Raw genomic sequence first — 18843 nt, 5'->3', positions numbered from 1 at the left:
CAGTAGCCTCTCTACCGCCCAGAATGGCAAAAATAATCAGTGAACATCAACCCCACACTTTGCATTGAACTGCAAGCACATTTCAAGAAATTTTATGTTATTTTGTTAGTCTTTTTCCTTTAGTATACTGAATAATAATTTTTTATCCAGCATTCAGATTATGCAAAATTTTAATATAATTTGCACTGTCCCTCCAAATATTGAGTGTAATCAGTCACGGGGGATACTGAATGATTAAAGAAGGTAACAAGGGGTACAACAGACAATAAAGCTTGGACAACACTGGTCTACTACAGCACTTTCTTCCTCTGAGTGAGTCTCTACATAAACAAGACTCTCAGGTGGAGTACGGATTGGAAGATCAGGTCTATGTGGTACAGGTCTAATTGCTGGTGGAAGATTAGGAAAAAAAAAATTCTTTCCGATTCTTTTTGTTGTATCCTTGAATTTTGTAGGAAGAAAAATAACAGTCGTTGCTACGATTTTGGGTTTTTTTCCATATCATAGGAATTTCAAAAGCATGAGACTTCTCTTTACCTTTTGTCCATTATCTTAGTTCCTCGACACAAACAGCGCGGACACAAGTGACGGGCCCACTTTTTGCCCTGGTGACCATATATTATTCCAGCGTGGGCATAAAAAGCTATTTAAACAAAATTTGTTACGTTCTGTCTCTGTTTTTTCACTGTAAATTTTCCACAAATGTAGCAAAAGATCAGAACTGTTCATGACTTCACACAACCTTTAGACACCATAATAGGATCATTAACAGTACAACAAAATATTAATCTAAAAAAGAAAGAAAGAAATGTCCCTACTTCTTTAATAAGTCACCACTATTTTCAATGAATATCGCTGTGACAAAAAATAAATAAACACTCCACTGAAAGTAATTTACATGTGCACTAGTTAACTGAGTCACACTGAGATATGTTTGCTGCACTCCAGCACTAGTATGACTCATCACTGTGCTGTTCCAACTATATTCTGGCTTATTATCAAATAAAATCACCGTGTTGTTTTACACATGGATGTTAATAATAGAAAATACAATATGCAAACATATTATCATTGTAATAAAATGTCCATATATAATTCATTCATTCATTCATTCATTCATTGCCAGACGCCATGTATCCCAAACGGGGTGGCCAACGGCTTAGAGTTATTTGTTTTACAGGGAGGGGTACTAATCCTCCACCAACCCCACTCGACACGTAGGGAGAACGTTATAATTATGTAGTGTAAAGTGATAAAAAATATATGTAACTGAAAACTAAAAAAAAGTTTTTTTGTGAAAAAATAAATGATGGAGAATAAAGGTTTTCATTTTTTTTTAATTTAACGCCTAAAAATATTTAAAAATTACACGAAATAGTCAAAACAGTTTATTAACTGTACACCTGTGTAATAAGGCAACCCATTCGTACTCTTTCAACACTTGTGCCACCTACACAATCAGGCATTTTTGCTCTCAGCAGACACATGTTCAGCATGATTCTTTTCAACTTGCTTTTCACTGTTAAGCTGATATTAAGCATCTCTCACTCCATGAAGTCATAGGAATCAAGCGTCATGAGGCAGCTGTAGTTCTTCAGCCAGAAGGTATGTTTATTGTGACCACATAAACAGCCAAAGCTCTGTAGAATATTAATATGATGGATGTTTTTTTTTTTTTTTTGGTTAATTCCGCATCTCACTCATTCCTTTACTTTTCCTTATGTCAGAATGGTAATATATTTATTTTAATACTATTTATTTATACTATTTATTTTAATACTATTTATTCTTATGTCCACAGCCGTTATCAAAAAGTAAATTCTGTGGCTTGTAGGGTAGAAAAACATTTTAACTCTGCCCTGACACCATCCTTATGTTACTAGTAGTGTCGGACATTACTGTTTCATGTACAGTCCTTTTCATCTCCTTATAACCTCCTTATCCACAGTACCCTTTAGAATAAGATACCAGTTTCTCCAATTCTTCCCTGAAGCGATCTTTCCTTAACATCACACCTCAATTCGTCATGTGGTCACACACACACACACACACACACACACACACTGATATATATATATATATATATATATATATATATATATATATATATATATATATATATATATATATATATATATATATATATATATGTAAAACAAGACCATGGGGGTCGTGTCCCACAGGGGAGTGGTTCCCCATGGTCCCCAGGCAATGCCAATATGCATGATTATTGGTCTCTACCCAGGAAACGGCTAACACACTGTCAGTATATATCTATCTACTACTGCTACTACTACTACTACTACCACTACTACTACTACTACTACACACACACACACACACACACACACACACACACACACACACACACACACACATATATATATATATATATATATATATATATATATATATATGAATTACCTTTTGTTAAGCGCGTGGATGAGAGGGCTGGTCTTCTTACTCAGAAGCACAAAATAAAAGGGAAGAAACTTCTCTCTTGACAGGTAGAAGCTGCACTGACCTACAAGGTTACATATATTAAGTTAACATGCTAAGATTGTTTTCTAATTGCTGTTGTCCAGTGGATGTATTTTATGAAGCAATAAATGAATGGAATAATTTATTTTGATAACTGGCGCTGTTTGAGAAGAAAAACTAATAACTGGAATCCTTGCTTGGAGAGTGAATGCTGGTGTGATCGTTTCGCTGCATAAACTGCTGATACCTCCCTCTTCTTTCATACATTGCTTTTGTGCATTCACCAATCACGGTGCATTCACAGCTAAAGAAGGGTTATTATTATTATTATTATTATTAGTAGTAGTAGTAGTAGTAGTAGTAAAAACTCCACATTCTGCGGAGTTCTTATTGATATTGTAGAAATTATTTCTTTTGGGAGGAGGGGAAGATCTAGAAGGCCGGCTCTCCAAGACCATTCGAGACAGCGACTAAATTATCAGGAGTGATGTACCTTGGTTGCAGGCTTATTTTGACATTTTTTTGTTCCTAGCATTCTCGCTCTCTTTTTTTATTTTCTGAATTTTTGTTCGTGCACAGCAAAAACTGCTGAATAAGTTGTTTTGCAAATGTTCCAGTACGTAGTCATCAACAAAGAGTATACTAGTGCACCTGGGTATTGATAACAAGAGCCAACAAATACTTTTTTGAGATATTGAGGAAAATCAAAATGGCTGCCTCATGCCTGAAAGTGATAAATCGGAGAGTTTTTGGCCAATTTTGACCAGAGTCGGTAGTGGGTCATGAGTGAACATGATTTGCATAGTATGAATGACCTTAATACTGATCTGAAGGTCATAGATCAAAATTCATTAAAAATTTTGAGTGATACCAAAAGTTCCTTAATATTAGGTCTACAATTATAACAATATTTTTGACGAATTTTGTACCCAGATTCTCACATACCGGTATAATGAGTTTGGTTAGAAAACTAATTATGAAACTTACCTCTGCACATTTAGTTTACGATATATTATTAATAATGCACCATTTACCAAAACCACTCTTAATACTGTACACCATAAATTATCTCATTAACAATTCCGGACTGTTTTTGAAATTCTAATATTAAATGTGACATTATCATTTGGAATGTGGAGTTCTGTGAATATTGAATCAGCAGCTTCAGAATTCTATTTCTTCTTCTTTTTCTTCTTCTTACTATTATTATTGTTATTATTATTGTTATTATTATTATTATTATTATTATTATTATAAAACTTTATTCTGTTGTGGAACACTGTCCCTCGCAGGATATGCTTCTGCTCTTGGGTAGCTTTAACCCGTGCCGTCCCGAGGACGTACTTCCACGTCCTCACATTTTGACACAGCTAATCCCGAGGACGTACTTCAACGTCCTGCAATTGCAAGGTTCATAATTTCCACAATTTTCAATTTTCGTGAGTCATTTTTGGTACGTATACACGGGACACCTTCCTCAACAAGATGCCAGGCAGAGACAATGCCTTACCCAGCATGACCTCCTCCCCCCCCCTGCATGCCCTTTTCTCAGCAAGTCACCTGTTATCAGTGACCTGGCCAGTATAGCCATGTCATGCCACGGTATGAAATTCAGGGCCAGAGTGATTCCCCAATCAATGACAATGTGGAGGACAAACTTTACATAGCATTAGAGGAAGAAACAGTTAGAAATGATGATCAGGTAATGTGGCAAAAAAAGGTCAGGTATTAGTGAGTGAAACAATGCTTATAATGCCTATATTACTGCTTGAAAACCAATATACTCTTGTACTACATATAAATTCGTAACATAAATAAATAAATACCGTTTATGAGTGGTGTGAAATAGTTATCCTCCCATAGAACTCGTTTTCTTTGGTGCCAGCCTGATAGAAAACCCAGTAAGGTAAGGAGGCTCTCCTACCTGTAATGAGTATTTTGAACCTCAGGTGAGCGATTTCTCTATGAATTTTCGATGTTTCTCACCAAAAGCGAAAGTTTTAGCAAAAAAAAAAAAGGGTCGAAATATGGTCGGGATTGGGGGGTACCAGTGGTCAAAAAGTGGTCGGGACGGGGCGGGTTAATGCTGTTACTGGCACTGACAGGGAGGGCTTCAGGGATTGTGTAGGTCCCCATGGCTTTGGAATTTGGAACGCCAATAGTTCTTCCCTTCTGGATTTCGCAAAATCCCGTAAGTTAAGAATTGTTGGATCCCGGTTCCAGTGGCCAAATCATCACCGCTGGACTTGATATTCCAATACTGGAGGGGTTGCTAAGGAGATTCATAATATTCTTGTTAGTACTTGGTGGAGGATCCTTCAGAGTTGCAGGGTTTTTAGGAGTGCAGAGTTCTTTGCTACTGATCACAGACTTGTTGTTGCTACTCTAAGGCTACAAATCAAAACTGAGAGGTTCTCAAGATGCCACCAAAAAGGTTCCATCTGGAGAAGCTAAGAGATGAGAAGTGTGTATATGAGTAAGCTGTGGCAGTCTTAATTCGATTTGAAGTGCTCAGCCATGTTGAGGATCCTGTTGAATGAAGAGATACCTTTAAGCGTGCTACCCAGGCAGCAGCTGATGAGTGTACTGGAGACCACCCAAGATCAAGGAGAGGATTCATCTCGTGGGAGACACTGACAACAACTGAGGAGAGTCGTGCTGCCGGACTGGCTAGGGATCTGGAACAGCACAGACTTCTGTTTCGACGGGCATGAGTTTTACTGAAAAGGGAAAAGGAGAGGTATGTTGGCTGGTGTACAGCCATTGACTGCCGTCCCACCAATTGAAGAAGCCGTGTCATCTCTAGATGAAATCAAGAACGCAGTGGCTTGGTGAAAAGTGGTAGAGCAGCCGGTGTTTGTGACATCACAGCAGAATTGATCAAAGCCAGGGGTGAAGCCATAATCAGGGGGTTATAGGCAGTCATAGAAGCCATTGGGAAGACTGGTAACATTCCCCGTGACTGGTTAAAGGGTTTGGTCACCCTCTATCTGGGAAGGAAACGGCGACCAAAGTGACTGCAGTAACTACCATGGTAATACAGTGCTCATTGTGTCAGACAAAGTTCTTCCTCACGTTATTCTCCTGGGTATCCTGGACCATTTGCTGAAGTTTCAGATACCTGAGCAATCCAGATTCACGGCCAAGAAGTCTAATGTTGACCGTATCCTAGCTCTTTGAGTTCTTGTGGAACACTGTCTTGAGTTTTGACAAAGTCTACTTGCAGCCTCTGTGGATCTCAAGAAGGCATTTGTCTGTCTAAATCACGAGGTACTATGGGAACTCCTGCTACTCCATGGGATCCCCGCAGGGATAATTTGACTGATTGCTGGTTTGCACTCAGACACTTAGAGTGCTGTCAAGTGTTGTGGTGGGGGGGGGGGCGGGAAATCTGACTTTTTCCCAGTAAGTTCTGGTGTAAGACAGGGATGTGTCCCTGCTCCCACACTTTTCAACACATATATGGATTGGGTACTGGATCAGGCTATGAGTTGAAGCTACTGTGGGGTATCAACTGGCAATTTCAGGGTTACTGACTCTGACTCTGTTGATGATGCAGTTATCCTAGTGGAGTCGCTGGAGAAACTACTGAGTGCCCTTGAGGAATTTCACGAGAATGCAAAGCCACTGGAAATAAAGGGCTCTTGGGCCAAGACCTAGGTCCAGGCATTTGGTGGCTTGCTGGATGAAGCAGTTCAGTCCATCCAAGCATGTGGTGAGGATATAGAAGTCTTGGAAAGATTCACTTATCTTGGTAGCATACTCAGTTCAAGCATTTGGCACTCGTTATTTGTGTAGAAGGACGAAAGTTCACATCTTCAGGTCGCTGGTGCTCCCTGTCTTACTTTATGGCTGTGAGACATAGACACTAAACAGTGACCTGAAGCACCGAATTGACTCCTTTGGTACTAAGTGTCTTTGCAGGATCATGGGATATCGCTGGTACAATTGAGTGCGTAATGAGTGACTACTCCGTGCCCACGTACTACGTCAATGCCAACTCCAGCTTTATGGGCACATGGCCCGTTTTCCTGAGACTGATCCTGTTCACAGAGTGATTTCTGAACGAGTTAACCTAGGATGGAGGAGGCCAAGGGGAAGGTCACGTATCTCATGGCTGGAGCAGGTTGATCACTCCTGTCGGGAGGTACCTAAATGGAGAAGAGTCACTGCCTGAAGGATTGTACAGATGGACCCGCGTGGGTGGAGTCAGAAGGTGAGTGAAGATACGCGCTCCACAACGTTTGCCCTTCCTTGGTTGATCGATTAATTGATAATTGTGATCATTATTATTATTATTATTATTAGTTGTTGTTGTTGTTGTTGTTGTTGTTATTATTATTATTATTATTATTATTATTATTATTATTATTATTATTATTGTTGTTGTTATTATTATAATTATAATTATTATTATTATTATTATTGTTGTTTAATATAATTATTATTATTATTATTATTATTATTATTGTTGTTATTATTATAATTATTATTATTATTATCATTATTATTGTTGTTGTTGTTGTTGATGTCTTGATAGATTTTTCGCTACGTTACTTTTTACTTACTTTCGGATAATCTTGGATTTCCTAAATGCTATGTATATCTGCAAAAACTTTTTTCTGAATTAAATTATATCATACTATTTCCTGTTAATTATGCTCTTGGATTGCTCATATAATCTTTTGGAAACAATGAAAGTATCTGACAGATAAGTGTGTGTGTGTGTGTGTGTGTGTGTGTGTGTGTGTGTGTGTGTGTGTGTGTGTGTGTGTGCGTGTGTGTGTGTGTGTGTGTGTTCTTACCTTACCTAATTGTTCTTACCTAATTGTGTCTTTACAAGAATGAGTCAAGCTCGCACTGTCCCGTGTATTTTATCATTTTTATCATACATATCCTTAAATTCATGAATAGTTTTGGCACACACTATTTCATTCAGTAGTGCGTTCCACTGATCTACTGCCTTATTTGGGAAGCTGAATTTCCTTACTTCTTTATCGCCTCTCTTTTTATGTAGCTTTTTGCAGTGTCCTCTTGCTGATGCTTCCCCATGGGCTATATATTGATTTATGTCTATTTTCTCTTTCTCTGAGATGCATTAATAGCGCATAATCATGTCTCCTCTTTTCCTCCTCTCCTGTAGTGTTAGTAGATTCAGTTTTTCTACTCTCTCTTCGTAGCTTAGATCCCTTAAGCTTGGTACCCATCTTGTAGCGGCCCTTTGTACGTTTTCAATCTTACCTATGTGTTTTTTTAGATGAGCATTCCAGACTACAGATGCATACTCCAGGGTTGGTCTGATGAATGATTTTATTATCTTTCTCATCATGTCTTAATTTATGTATGTGAATGCTGTTCTCTTATTTGCAAGCAGTGTATACATGTTACGTACCTTCTCACTGATGTGGTCAGCAGGAGATAGTCTGTTATTGATAATTCCTAGGTCCTTCTCCCTTTCTGATATGTGTAGGCTTGATCTTCCTAATTTATAATCCCAATCTGGTCTTTTTCCACTTTTGCCAAACTTTATTTCATGACAATTGTCCACATTAAATTCCATTTGCCATTTATTGCTCAGTTCATGAAGGTTATTTAATTCTTCTTATTTATTTCTTCTTTGTGTGTGTGTGTGTGTGTGTGTGTGTGTGTGTGTGTGTGTGTGTGACGTCTTTTTTTAACATAATTTAGACTACCAGCAGATTTATTTTATTCAGTTCAGGATGAAGCTCTGGCAGTGAACGGGAGAATGAAAGCTATTATCTAACACCTCCAGTTCTAAAAATCTGTCCTCAGCTGAATGAAATCGTCTGAAGATAGCAAGAATAAAATTTATAAATAATCATAGCGAAGCACTTAATGATAATGATTGTGTTTGTGGTAATGACGACGATGAAATTAATGAGGGCGATGAATTACAATTGTGTTTTCCATTTCGTCATATTATCCTTCAGTTTCCAAATGTCCACTCCACATCTGCAAAATGTTTTAAAGGACCATTTTAGGCTCCAATCTTGCAGACCCAGTGGCCTATAACCCACATTATAAGTCGCGTAAATAAGACCATTTCTGAGTGTGTGTGTGTGTGTGTGTGTGTGTGTGTGTGTGTGTGTGTGTGTGTGTGTGTCCAAATTACCTGTCCTTGAGAAATCAGCAGCCAACATGTTTCTTATGCTGTACTCCACATCAACCAGGACGTGTGTGCCAGACCTGACGAGCGTGTTGAGGCTGTCGGGGAACTGTGGTTGTGTGTGAAACTGCAGACGACTCGCCTCCTCCAGCTTAGCCACCTCCAGGTAGATGCCTTCCTTCACTGACTGGTAGGAAAGACTCGACATTTATTTTCCCTTTTTATTTCGAACCATACTGCTATCAGATGATAATAGTGTAAATCTCAAAGACTTTGGACCTTCTGACCAATAAGTTTGTAAAATTTTGTCTCCTCAACAATATATTAACTGAAGAAAGACATTTTCAGCTGGAAGGAGTAAATATAATTTTCATTGTTTCCATCGTTCCTGTTCCCATCGATGATGAATATAATCCCATTAATGATCCAGGATGAAGCATTTTAAACGTTTACGGGATCACGATGTTAACACTGATCCCACGATAGCATACGGAAGCTTCCGATATTTTGTGGTATATCTTCTACATTTGCAGTTGGAGGTTGTGGTCAGCCATATTAAAAAATTACAGATTTCACTCAGCAACATACAGAATTCTGGTATTGTTTATTATCATCATATGCTTCACGTTTTATCGCCAAACATTGGGGCTTGCATGCATCTTTGTTTTCTCCCGTTTAATATGCCGGACCTTTTTTTTTTTTTTTTTTTTTCATTATGATGAAGACTTTTGACTGTAATAGGATGGTCATTTGATGGTAATATTAAAATTTTGAAAGGAAGCCTGAATCTGAAGTGGTTTCAGAAATTCTACATGTAATTCCTGTTGTTTAATGAGCCCGTCCACGTCAGGGCAACACGAGAAGCAATTTTGGATGTCAAAGAGCCTGTACACCTAGGGACACCAACAATCCTTCTGCTAACGTTCTTTAAGAGCTCGGTATCAGAGGTCGGTTGTCAGCTACACTCCAGCTGTCTTCTGTCACTAATAGTGCTGTAAATCGGCATGCAAAAGCCGATTGATATCTGTACAGTTTCGGATGGGAAAAATTGTCCGATAATTGGAATCGGTTGGATAACGATGAAAAATTAATTGTTTATCTAATAACATTAGACTCTAGCATTTATTTTTCCACCATTCTAGGTATGAATAAACGTTGTAATGATTATTTTCAAAGATACAGCCGTATCCCACATTCTATTAACTTTTAAATTGTAAAGTGCATGAACTAAAACATAGGGAATATTTTGGCCATATCACTTTGGTTAGAATGAAGCTCAACACATCTAGTCAACAGTTTTTTGTCAAGGAGTTTTGGCAGAGTGGTATGAACCTGAGTCACACGGTACACACATGCAGATTGGTGGTGTTACATCTTTCGTATGACTTAGGCTTAATGTTTAGAGTTGTGAGCAGAAATTATGTTTCTTTTCATATTTCCTATTAATCTTCGGTAAAATGTATACAGTAAAATAATGGACACTACTTTTTTCGCTGCCTTTGAGTTGAAGGGATTTAGTGCTAAATTTGGTCGTTACTTAAAAATTGAATTTTGCTTGGCGCTCGTGAAAAAATACTGGTACTAAAAATATATTGAGATATGAATTTAAAACATATGAAATCCTTTAGCTTTTTTATATCGTTTTTTTTTTTTTTTTTAAAGCTATAAAATGATGAATGTATTACACCTTTATATTTTAAAATGTTATTAAAACATAAAAACTCATAAGTAACGTCTTTGCCACTGGGCAAATAATAGGAAACATAAAACACATACCGTAACTTTTGTGCTTCCCTAAAATTATGCAGTCATAATCACTAGACAAATAGTACATACATAACATTCAGCTTCTACATCTTGGTAGTTAACGCTACATGAAATGCATGATGTATGTAAACTTCTGGTCATTACCCAAATAATAAAACAGAACATTTATACCTAAAAGTACCGTACGCAAAATCTTGGCCGGCCGACCAGTAGCCTTAATATGAAACAATATTTATATATACACTTACGTAACATTTTCATCATTAACCAACTCAGGCCAGACCAGCCAAGAGTACGTGCATAGTGGGAAAAAAATACACCAGCCTTGATCCCAGGGACTGGATTTAACACACCAGTTATCAAACATTGTTCCTCATATATATCATGATTAAAACCGCTTTCTGTGAAAGATGGCATGAATGGCTAAGTTCATTGTCTACCAACCATATTGTGCAGCGGCGCATATTACACACACTAACAATGTTATGTTTTTTCTAGATTTTAAGACAGTCTTCAGTCAAGTACATGGTATTTACTTTGAAAAGCCTAGCATCAAAGGTTCTCTTGTTGATGTGAGTGACGCTTTTGGGTCGCAGTGTCTTCCGCCATGCTAAATATCCTCTCTGGTGGTACACCTGAATCTGCGCATCATTTAGGTACATTAGTAAGTTACACACTATTGCCCAAACATACACATCATCAGAAGACGCTCACACTCTTCTGTTTATCGACTTTCCTTTGTGTATACAGTATATCTATCTATATTATCTGTATCTATCTACCGATATCTATATCTATCTATCAGTCTATGTCTATTTCTCTATAGATGTGTACATGTATTTATCTATCTCGACAGCTATATATATATATATATATATATATATATATATATATATATATATATATATATATATATATATATATATGCATCATATAATATTATACACCACACACACGACTACCAAATTGGAATCCTTAGATGTATAGTTTTGTAAAGATGTAATAGCACGATCAATATGTAACGTTTTTCCAACACCTAAAGGACTGCTTCACTCTACAAGCTGAGTTTCAATGAAGTTGCCATTTGTCATTCATCCCCCTGTCTCATGGTTACTGTCATCCTATTGTCCCTATCTGCTGCCTTCTTTCTTATTATATGCAGTAAATCACTTCTTTATTTAGACTACAGTGAGAAGAGAGACTGTAAATATTATGACTAAATAAAGAACATAATAACCAATAAGTGAGGGCAGTTCGCGCTTGATTCGAAGCGTGTATACACTATTTACGTTCCTAAATCCACATGGCCACCACACTTACACACAGCCAGTACACAGTATACCCCACTCTCAACTCGCTGCTTTTAGTCTTCAATGTCAAGATAACATTATTTCACATAGAATCGGGGAAAGAAAAAAAAAAAAAAACTTAAATTTTAAGTCATTTTAACGCTTTTTCTGTCCGTATCCGATATTCCGATATCGGCGTAAATATCGATATTGAAAAAAAATATATATCGACTCTACAGTATATCGGTTCAGCGACTCGTATCGGTAACAGCCCTAGTCCGTGGGGTCTTACGGTTAATTAATCCTCCCTGCGATATCCTGCTGTGCAAGGAAACCTGTTGTGTAGAAACTCCATGCTACCACCCTTCCCGTATCCACCAAACCACTCGTTCGTTTCGTTCGTTTTGAGACTTCCTTCACCTATAGTGGAGGCCGGACCATACATTACGGTCGGTGGGGTGAGGGTTTTCTTAATAAGAGGGAGGACAGGACCTGGGGGGTCCTGAGGGCCGCCCAGCACACACGTCCTGTCTTCTGCTTGTTTACCAAACCACTCCTCCAGCTTCAGTATTTCCTTCACCCACCTGCACTACAGTCACATCTACATGACCTACAATAGCATTGTGACATGACTGTAAAAGTGTTTACTGACATTGCAGTAGTATGATAATCTGATGTTGATTTTTCAGGTACTCATTGTTTTTCCTCCACTTCTCTGTTAATATTGTTTTAATAAACAGATACTCTTCCAGTGGTTATGGAATAAAAAAAAAAAAAACATTGTTAATAATCATTACCTACCTTAAGATACTGCTCATTAGCAGTGCTTTTTTGCCAGATCATGATGATGGCGGGGTCATCCAGCACGTCCCTGAGAGTCTGGTATGGCTGAGGAATGTGTCTGACGGCCAGGAGGGACATGAGGTTGCCGGCGTAGCTCCGTGTCAGCACCAACATCGTCAGCATCCACACACCCACCGCCACACGTTCCCACCACCAGTCATAGGCAATAATTTCTGTGGCTAAATATCGTGAACACAGATGAAGAGCATACCATCCATTCATATTTCAAAAACATACATCATATATTTATGATCCCGCTGAATTTCCACCTTGAACAATTTTTGTGGATATAAAAAAATCTGTAGGAAAAAATTTTTTAAAACAAATTTGACACAGTTTTGCCTTTTATTTCTGTGTTCTTCCTACTTCCAGACGATTTTTTGAGTTTAAGGGCAAGCACGGTTAGTAAATTGGATAAGAATGGTACGTGTATATCTAATCCTCCATAAAGTGAATAAAATATCATGTGGTGTTAACTGGAGTAAAATATATAAAACGTCAATTTATCAAATTATTAATTCTTTACTTACTGGCGGTGTTCAGTGCATTCGCAAAATGTTGACTGAATGAACGTTTAGTATGCTTTTTTCTTCACTTATCTAAATCATGTTAGAAATATTTTTGCTTACACTGTTGCATGAGTATGCGGATCATGGTGCTAGTCGCAAATTCGTAATTCTTTGAATCTAAGTCCGGCACGAGGACGTAGAGGAGTGACATGACTATCAAGATCGCCATGAGTGCTGCCAATATAAGTATCCACACCATGGGTGCCAAGGGATACAGGAAGGCCCAGGAGTCTATCTCAGGCAGCGCCAGCCCGCTGACCACTCTCATGTTACCTGTCCATAGCACGAAGGTGTAGTCGCACGCAGACGCTCGCGACCACGATAGGATGAACAGAACTGCACCGAAATCTGCTTCCTGGAAGAATGAAATGGAACATAACGTAAGTAATAAATCTGAACAGAAAAGTCAGATATTTACATGCAAATTAATTACATGCAGAGTTTTCATCCAGAATTTTTGCAAAACTTCCTGCTTCTCTTTCTGCATGCCTTCTTCCGTGCCTGCCCTTCCAACCATCTTGGCTCATATCCTTTCTTCCTCTTTCGTGGTCTTGACCTTCACCTGTTTCCAACCTCAGCCACCTCCCCACGATCTCTCTCCACCCTTCCTGCCTTCAGCCTTTCCTGTCTGCTCAACCGAATTGCACCTGGTGCTGCTTCCCTCCTATCCTGCATGCTTTCTACCCTGTCTGCCTCCCTACCTTGCTTGCTTGCCTTCCACCTTGCACGCCATCCAACTTTCCTTTGCCTCCCACCTTGCCTATATTCCAATCTGCCTTCTTTCTCACTCTGTCTCCTGGCCCATCCCTGTCCCTCCCCTATCCTGCCAATCTGCGTACTTCCTTCTCTTGCCTACCCTCTGTTCTGCTTGCCTCTCCGGCTCCCTCCACTCACTGACTTACCTATCTTTTGCCCAGTGTTTGCCTCATGCCTTCCATATCTCTTCATTCTGTCTCCCACCCCGCCTTCTTGTCTGTCCTTTCACACTGCCTTACCTCCCTGACGAACATGCCCACCATGCCCGTCCACGATCCGTCAGCTTTCTTTGTGCCAAAGGCCCTGTCAGGTGACAATACGTATCTGTACCTGCAGAGAAAGACATTTATGGTCGAATGGAAAAAAGATGTCCACATACTGAAAAGTTTGAACACGACTTAACCACTTTGAGGTATGCTTCTCTCTGAACATGTTTCTGCACGGTAAACCAAACTTCACTGTTGGTACATTAAATTCATTTTTGCAGTTTACCTCTCGGTGAAATCGAGATTGGGTGATCGTCAACTTGGTATTTTTTTTTTCCAGTTTTACCAAATTTAAATTAACAAAGGGTACATCGCATTAAATGTGTTAGTTCATTCATTAACACTAAGTCCGAGGCCAGTCTTTTCAATATGTTCAAGGTAAAATTAAGTTTTTACACACAGGGGACCCCTTCGCAGTGATGGGGTTTATGGAGAGAACATGTAGCCCAGTCACTTCAAAACGTTTCTTGTAAAATAGAAATGTATCAGCTGTTATCATCATTTTTCTGTGCATCTCGATATGTCAGTCATTTCTGACCGATGTCTACATTCTCCTCCGTACCCTTGAAAACAACTGAAAACTTTTACAGCCCAGAAAATATGATATATTAAAGGTTTTCAGAAAAGATTTGATAAAATTTTATCTAGGAATAAAGAGCCATCTTCAGATATGTGGCACACATCATAAGTTCATTATAATATGAATCAAGCAGTGAAAGCTGTGGCTGATTTACAAGTATTTATTTTTTTCAGTCTAGTGACTTTTTCTGTGTCTTTATGTTTTTTACAGACTTTGTTTTTCCTACCATTGAAGCGATGTTTCCGGATGAAGGGGTTGGATGTAGCCGTCAGTAACTCCAGAACACCAAAGAGACTTCCCATATCTAGATACATTAGACTAGTAGTGAAAATCATTATAATACTTGCGCCGTCACCATGCTGAATGGATTACACGGCGTAAGAGTTTAGCACCAAAACCATTTCAATTAATAGCAGGAAGGAAATTATTTTAAGAAAGTCAAAACAGCTTAACATTACTTTAAAAAAGGCGATGGTGTTCTGATGAAATGAAAATTGGTTTGAAAATATGTCGGCTATTTTGACTCCATTCCAGCATAAATATTAACACTTCCAGTTCAGCAATTTTTGTTACTTCCACTACCTGACGAAATTTTCCTGATTACAGGAAGCTTTTCGGACTGTTGGAGTTGGATATTGTCTTCATTAACCCCATCAATGCTATAAGCCTTTTCCCAAGGCTTGATGTACCGTAACAAGAATAAACTAAGAGGTGTTACCGTATTGAAACGATTGTTATAGTTCCATGGTGAAATAAACAGGACAAAATGAAAGTATTCTGATTACGTGAAATATTTGCTGCCTATCTATGACCAGACGCCTGATTCCCGTAAGGGGTGAATTGTTGTTAGTATGGAAATATTATCCACACGCCGAAATTCTTTACATGATATTCTGCTGCTGACAAGTGACTCTACACCGAGTGACAAGCTAGATGATTTCCTGCCACCCAAGATATCATATTCTACATTTAGTAACCATATCTCCAAATAATACCAGGTGGTGTATTAGGCTACGGCCGCTGCAACCGGATGGGGTCAGTGACGGTTTACACCGTTTATATTCCACGGTGACTGGAGTTACTACTCAAATAATGACATTCAGGGACGAGCCAGGCCGGTCACCTTCACATTGAATGCACTTTTCTTACTGGTATACTTGGTCATCTACTCAAATTGGCAACGCCATATCAAGTACCTCGAGAAAAGATTAGGCATGTCGCACCTTCGTTATCCCTGCTATCAAAATAATGTATCATAATTGTTTAACGCTGGGTTAGGCCTAAGCTGGTTAGGTATAGGTTGGTTTAATGTCCAAACATGGCATTTCTGATTATTTCTTGGTTTGATTAGTCAAAATGTTTCTTCTATTCTCGTGCGAAAGCGAGATGTTGCCGAATCATTTTTCGATGAACTTGCTCCCAAACTGCCAATATGACTGGATGTCAAAGTGCACCCGAAATAAAAACTCGCGCCCTGGGCTCTTTACCAGACAACAACAACAAAAAATGGATGACCGGCAGAGAAACAGAAAATGTTTCGCCACAACTTTCCCTCCTGCTTAGCTGTACTGCCTTCTCTTTCGATAATATACAGACTAAACCTAATAAGACTACCTAACCATGAAAGCCATATAATTCGGTTCTAATTCTGACATTCCTCTGTCCTGGCTTTGACGAAGAAAAAAAAAATAATCCATGACTTTTCGCGGTTATGTTAGGTCCTATAACGTCCATTTTTTTTGTAATATACATAAAAATGACTACACAGCTAACTAAACCCCTTTGATACGATGACTTTCTCGCTGTCTGCGGGTGATTTTATTCAGCTGTGGAGAGATTTCTTGAGCTGGAGGAGTTCCAAGTAGCTCTCACTAACTTCATTTCTCGAAGTTTTCCAGAGCTGAGTACTTCGGCTGGTAGAACGAAATAGTTTTAAAAAGTCAGTTAGTTCGACTGGTCACATAATGAATAAGTTTTTTTTTTCAGTCATTCATTTAGTAGTAGAAAGAAAAGAGTTGAATATTTTGATTTCTACTTGAAAGAATAAATTTTAGAAACTAATTCGATTACTAGTAGAAGCAATAAAAAGTGAATAATTCGACTGGTAGTTGGAAAAATAAATTGAAAATAAAAACAGCTGAATAGTTTGGTATGTGGTAGAAGGAATAAGCTAAAAAGACGTCCGGATTCAAAGAAATAGTTGCTTCACTCAAAGAACGCATTTTTTCATTTTTTTTTATAAATAAAATAATATTGAAATTACCAGAGCTTTGTAGTTAAGGATTTGGAAATAAACTCCTTTAACCCCTTTAGGTATGAGAAGCTTTCCATAAGCTGAATTAAATCGTCTATCGGTAGCAGCAACAACTAAAATCACTTGTGCCAAGCTATTTATTATTCGCATCCAGTGACGATTATTTTAAGTTTCTTCTTATCGTCTATATATGAATATAGTCAGCACAGAAGATGCTTTTCGATGTAAAAACAATTGAGTGTTGCCTTCATTACCCCTTCACTCTTTATATGGTGTTGAAGAGAACACATTCACATAGTGAAACCTATGTAACCAAGTGGTTCAGTTGTCTAATTATACAAACTTCCCTCAGCCACTTCTTCAACTTCCAAGAATAGAATGGTGTGCTGGAGGAAGCTGGCAATTTAAGCTTGCAGTCCACCAGGGTCATGTTTCAGAGTCTGGAACCATAACAACCTCAATAAAAACTGTTTGGGCGCTCTCTTAACCTGAATATAATCGTTTATTAGCACTAAGAATATATTACTAATTGCGTAACTATACAAAAGCAGTTAACTATCATTCCTTGATGAAGCACAGAAGGAGAAAGAAAAGAAAAGCTTACGTGAAGTTCATGCCCTTGGCGAGGTACTGAACTAAGTCATTTGATGGACCAACGTACTGAAGGCGCCGACCTCCAGGAGCATCAAGATCCTCCGTCCAGAAGATTTTGTGGAGAGGCACCAACTCAATAGCCACAACTAAGGTTGGTGCCGATGAAAACCTTTGAAAAATAGAAATGTGTCTGAATCTGCTATGATAATGTGAGAGTTGAATGACATGCAAAAACACGTACAACACAGGATTGCCGTCTCATATTCGGTCAAATCTAGCTTCCTGTTCCAGCTAATGTCAGATGAATTTATTCAGCTGAGTCATGGGAGCCTGCAGTTGTTGAAAGGATGAGTAAAATTCTGAAGATAAAATATATATACAAAATATGATTTCAGCCACTTAGCCTTTGATTTTCCTGTAAATCAAATTTCACAGTTTAACTGAATATTCATTGATCTGGTGTGTGACAACAAGGTTCATATTATTACAGTTCCTCAAGTACATGCACGAAGCTTCACGTGAAACTATTAATCTAACCTACAGTATTGTAGACAGAATGCCGGAGTGTAAAGGTAGATGAAAGTTCAGCGGTTGAATACTGAGGATATGTACTGTGCTGATGAAAAAGGAAGTATCTGACTGAAAAGGGTCAAGAAACTTAGTTCAGTGTGGTAGGATGAATATGTGAAATGTGGAGGCGGCAAGTAGAGTAATAACGAGGAAAGAAGATTCGACCAATAGAATCCAGATATCTCTATCTATCTATCTATATACCTAGGCTGCTTCCCCCAAGGAAAGGGAGGTAGCCGAGACAGGACGACACACTCCCCATTTACTCATCCATTCAAACACATTCATTCGCTTCTTAGCTCCAAAGGGGAGAACGGACAGATCCTCACCCCACCACACCGCACAAGGGTCAACTGCGCAATGCAATCAGTGACATCCGCAGCAGGGCCCGACAGCAGAGCTGGTTTACCCCTGCCACATCATAACAGACTCATCCCCTTACCCGCACCTGACCTGAAATAGCTGGTCAGACCAAATGCGGGAGAATATCCCCTCAGGGCTGCGTCATCACTTATTCATTCACAATTTCTCTCCAGATATGAAACAGGAAAACTAGGAGTGGCTGCAAGGGAACTGACGGAATCACTGTTCTGAACCCACATTAATGTATGGTATCGATACTTAAGTGTGGAATTAAAATAACATCAAGGCCTTTCCATACTATCAATGGACACCTGTGTTGTTATAGTGTGGTAATGGAAAATGGTGGGTAAGTTATCGTGTAGATCATTAGATGTGTTGAAATAA

At 38.6% G+C, this 18843-nt stretch overlaps 1 protein-coding gene across 1 annotated transcript in view; it reads right to left on the bottom strand.

Annotated features, from left to right (window-relative positions):
* Positions 1-18843, bottom strand: part of LOC145397226 (glutamate receptor ionotropic, delta-2-like) — a 48604-nt gene that overhangs the window by 13879 nt on the left and 15882 nt on the right. Inside the window, exons 4-9 of the mRNA XM_080270423.1 lie at positions 17537-17695; positions 14072-14162; positions 13137-13431; positions 12466-12686; positions 8615-8795; positions 2425-2524 (exon numbers count right to left, since the gene is read on the bottom strand). Coding sequence (XP_080126549.1) covers positions 2425-2524; positions 8615-8795; positions 12466-12686; positions 13137-13431; positions 14072-14162; positions 17537-17695 — 1047 coding nt within the window. The remainder of the gene's footprint in view (positions 1-2424; positions 2525-8614; positions 8796-12465; positions 12687-13136; positions 13432-14071; positions 14163-17536; positions 17696-18843) is intronic.

The sequence above is a fragment of the Coenobita brevimanus genome, chromosome 40 (assembly GCF_032717465.1).
Source record: "Coenobita brevimanus isolate Jiangsu-jjx chromosome 40, ASM3271746v2, whole genome shotgun sequence".
Classification (NCBI taxonomy): domain Eukaryota; kingdom Metazoa; phylum Arthropoda; class Malacostraca; order Decapoda; family Coenobitidae; genus Coenobita; species Coenobita brevimanus.
This window is presented reverse-complemented; position numbering and strand designations above follow the sequence as displayed.